Raw genomic sequence first — 1,265 nt, 5'->3', positions numbered from 1 at the left:
GTCCAGTATGCCCAAAACTCGACAAAAAGATACAAGAAGTATTTACTACCAAACCTTCGGCATCGGTACGCGATGTAGCAAAAAAGTGGGAACATCTACTTCAAATGTTGTGCGTGCTAAGGGAAGACTTGGCCTAAAGACATACAGGAAGCAACGGAAGCCAAAGAGAAGTCCACAACAAGCCGCATCAGTGAAACCAAGGGCCAGAAAGTTGTACGACAGTATCCTGAGCAAGAATAAAAACTGCATTATAATAGATGATGAAACTGGACTACAAAACTTTGCCGGGACCGCAGTTTTATACGGTAACGGAAGAGAAAAGTCTTGAGGAAACGGAAACATCGATTTATACCGAAAAATTCGGTAAAAAAGCCATGGAGTGGCAAGCAATATGTCAGTGTGGTAAATTTTCCCAACCTTTCGTCACAACTGCTACTTTGAATACACAAATATACATCGAAGAGTGTTTGCAAAAAAGATTGCTGCCTCTGATCCGTCAACACAAGGATCCAGTAGTTTTTTGGCCAGATTTGGCATCCTGCCACTACGCCAAAGCTACGCTGCAGTGGTTTGAAGATAATGAGGTCAATGTTGTTCCGAAGCACATGAATCCTCCAAATTTCCCGGAAATACGCCCAATTGAAAATTTTTGGGCTCTAGTGAAGGCGTACCTCAGGAAACATGTTAAGCGATCGACTACAGTGACTCAGTTTCAAAAAGACTGGAAGAAAGCAGCCACAAGCGTCGGAAACTCATCTGTGCAAAAGCTTATGGCGCACGTACGAGGAAAAGTTCGCCATCTTGGATATGATTAATCAAATGAAGGTTTTGTTATTATTTTTTGTATCTAGAGATAATAGAGAACATATTTGCTGAATAAAGTTTCTTCATAAAACGTAAAATACGCATGTTAGAGTCATTTCCAAGTGTGCCCATACTTTCTGGAACGGTCTATAATTCCGCGTGCGGATGTAATTTTAGATGCTTCGATATGAAGCATTTTGAGTGGATTAATTTCAAAATTAGATTCGCTTATGATTATATTTCTGTTTGTGAGTTAACAAGGAAGTGATATTAGATATGCACGGAAAAGTAAATTCATTTTTGAGTGGACAATTTAAATTATTGAAAAATTTGTACTGGAGAGGTAAAACGGCCAATTGTCAGTGGGAGTGAGATGGACTGGGAAAAGACTTTTTAATCTGCTCCTAAGGAATGCCTTGCGTATAAATGGAAATCAAATCGCCATCGGACACAAGCTGACT

The 1,265-nt window shown here is 39.8% G+C and overlaps 1 protein-coding gene across 1 annotated transcript; it reads left to right on the top strand.

The window, feature by feature from the left end:
• Positions 1-260: 260 nt before the first annotated feature.
• Positions 261-815, top strand: LOC129773930 (uncharacterized). Its single transcript, XM_055777599.1, has one exon. The coding sequence runs from the start codon at positions 261-263 to the stop codon at positions 813-815; it is 555 nt and encodes a 184-aa protein (XP_055633574.1).
• The last annotated feature ends 450 nt before the right edge of the window (positions 816-1,265 follow it).

This window comes from Toxorhynchites rutilus, chromosome 3 (assembly GCF_029784135.1).
Source record: "Toxorhynchites rutilus septentrionalis strain SRP chromosome 3, ASM2978413v1, whole genome shotgun sequence".
Taxonomy (NCBI): domain Eukaryota; kingdom Metazoa; phylum Arthropoda; class Insecta; order Diptera; family Culicidae; genus Toxorhynchites; species Toxorhynchites rutilus.
The sequence above is the reverse complement of the archived record's forward strand: the minus strand, read 5'-3'. Positions and strand labels throughout refer to the sequence as shown.

Bases quoted from the DNA above. Each gene is read 5' to 3' on its own strand.
- LOC129773930 (XM_055777599.1), top strand. From the start codon at position 261: ATGAAACTGGACTACAAAACTTTGCCGGGACCGCAGTTTTATACGGTA.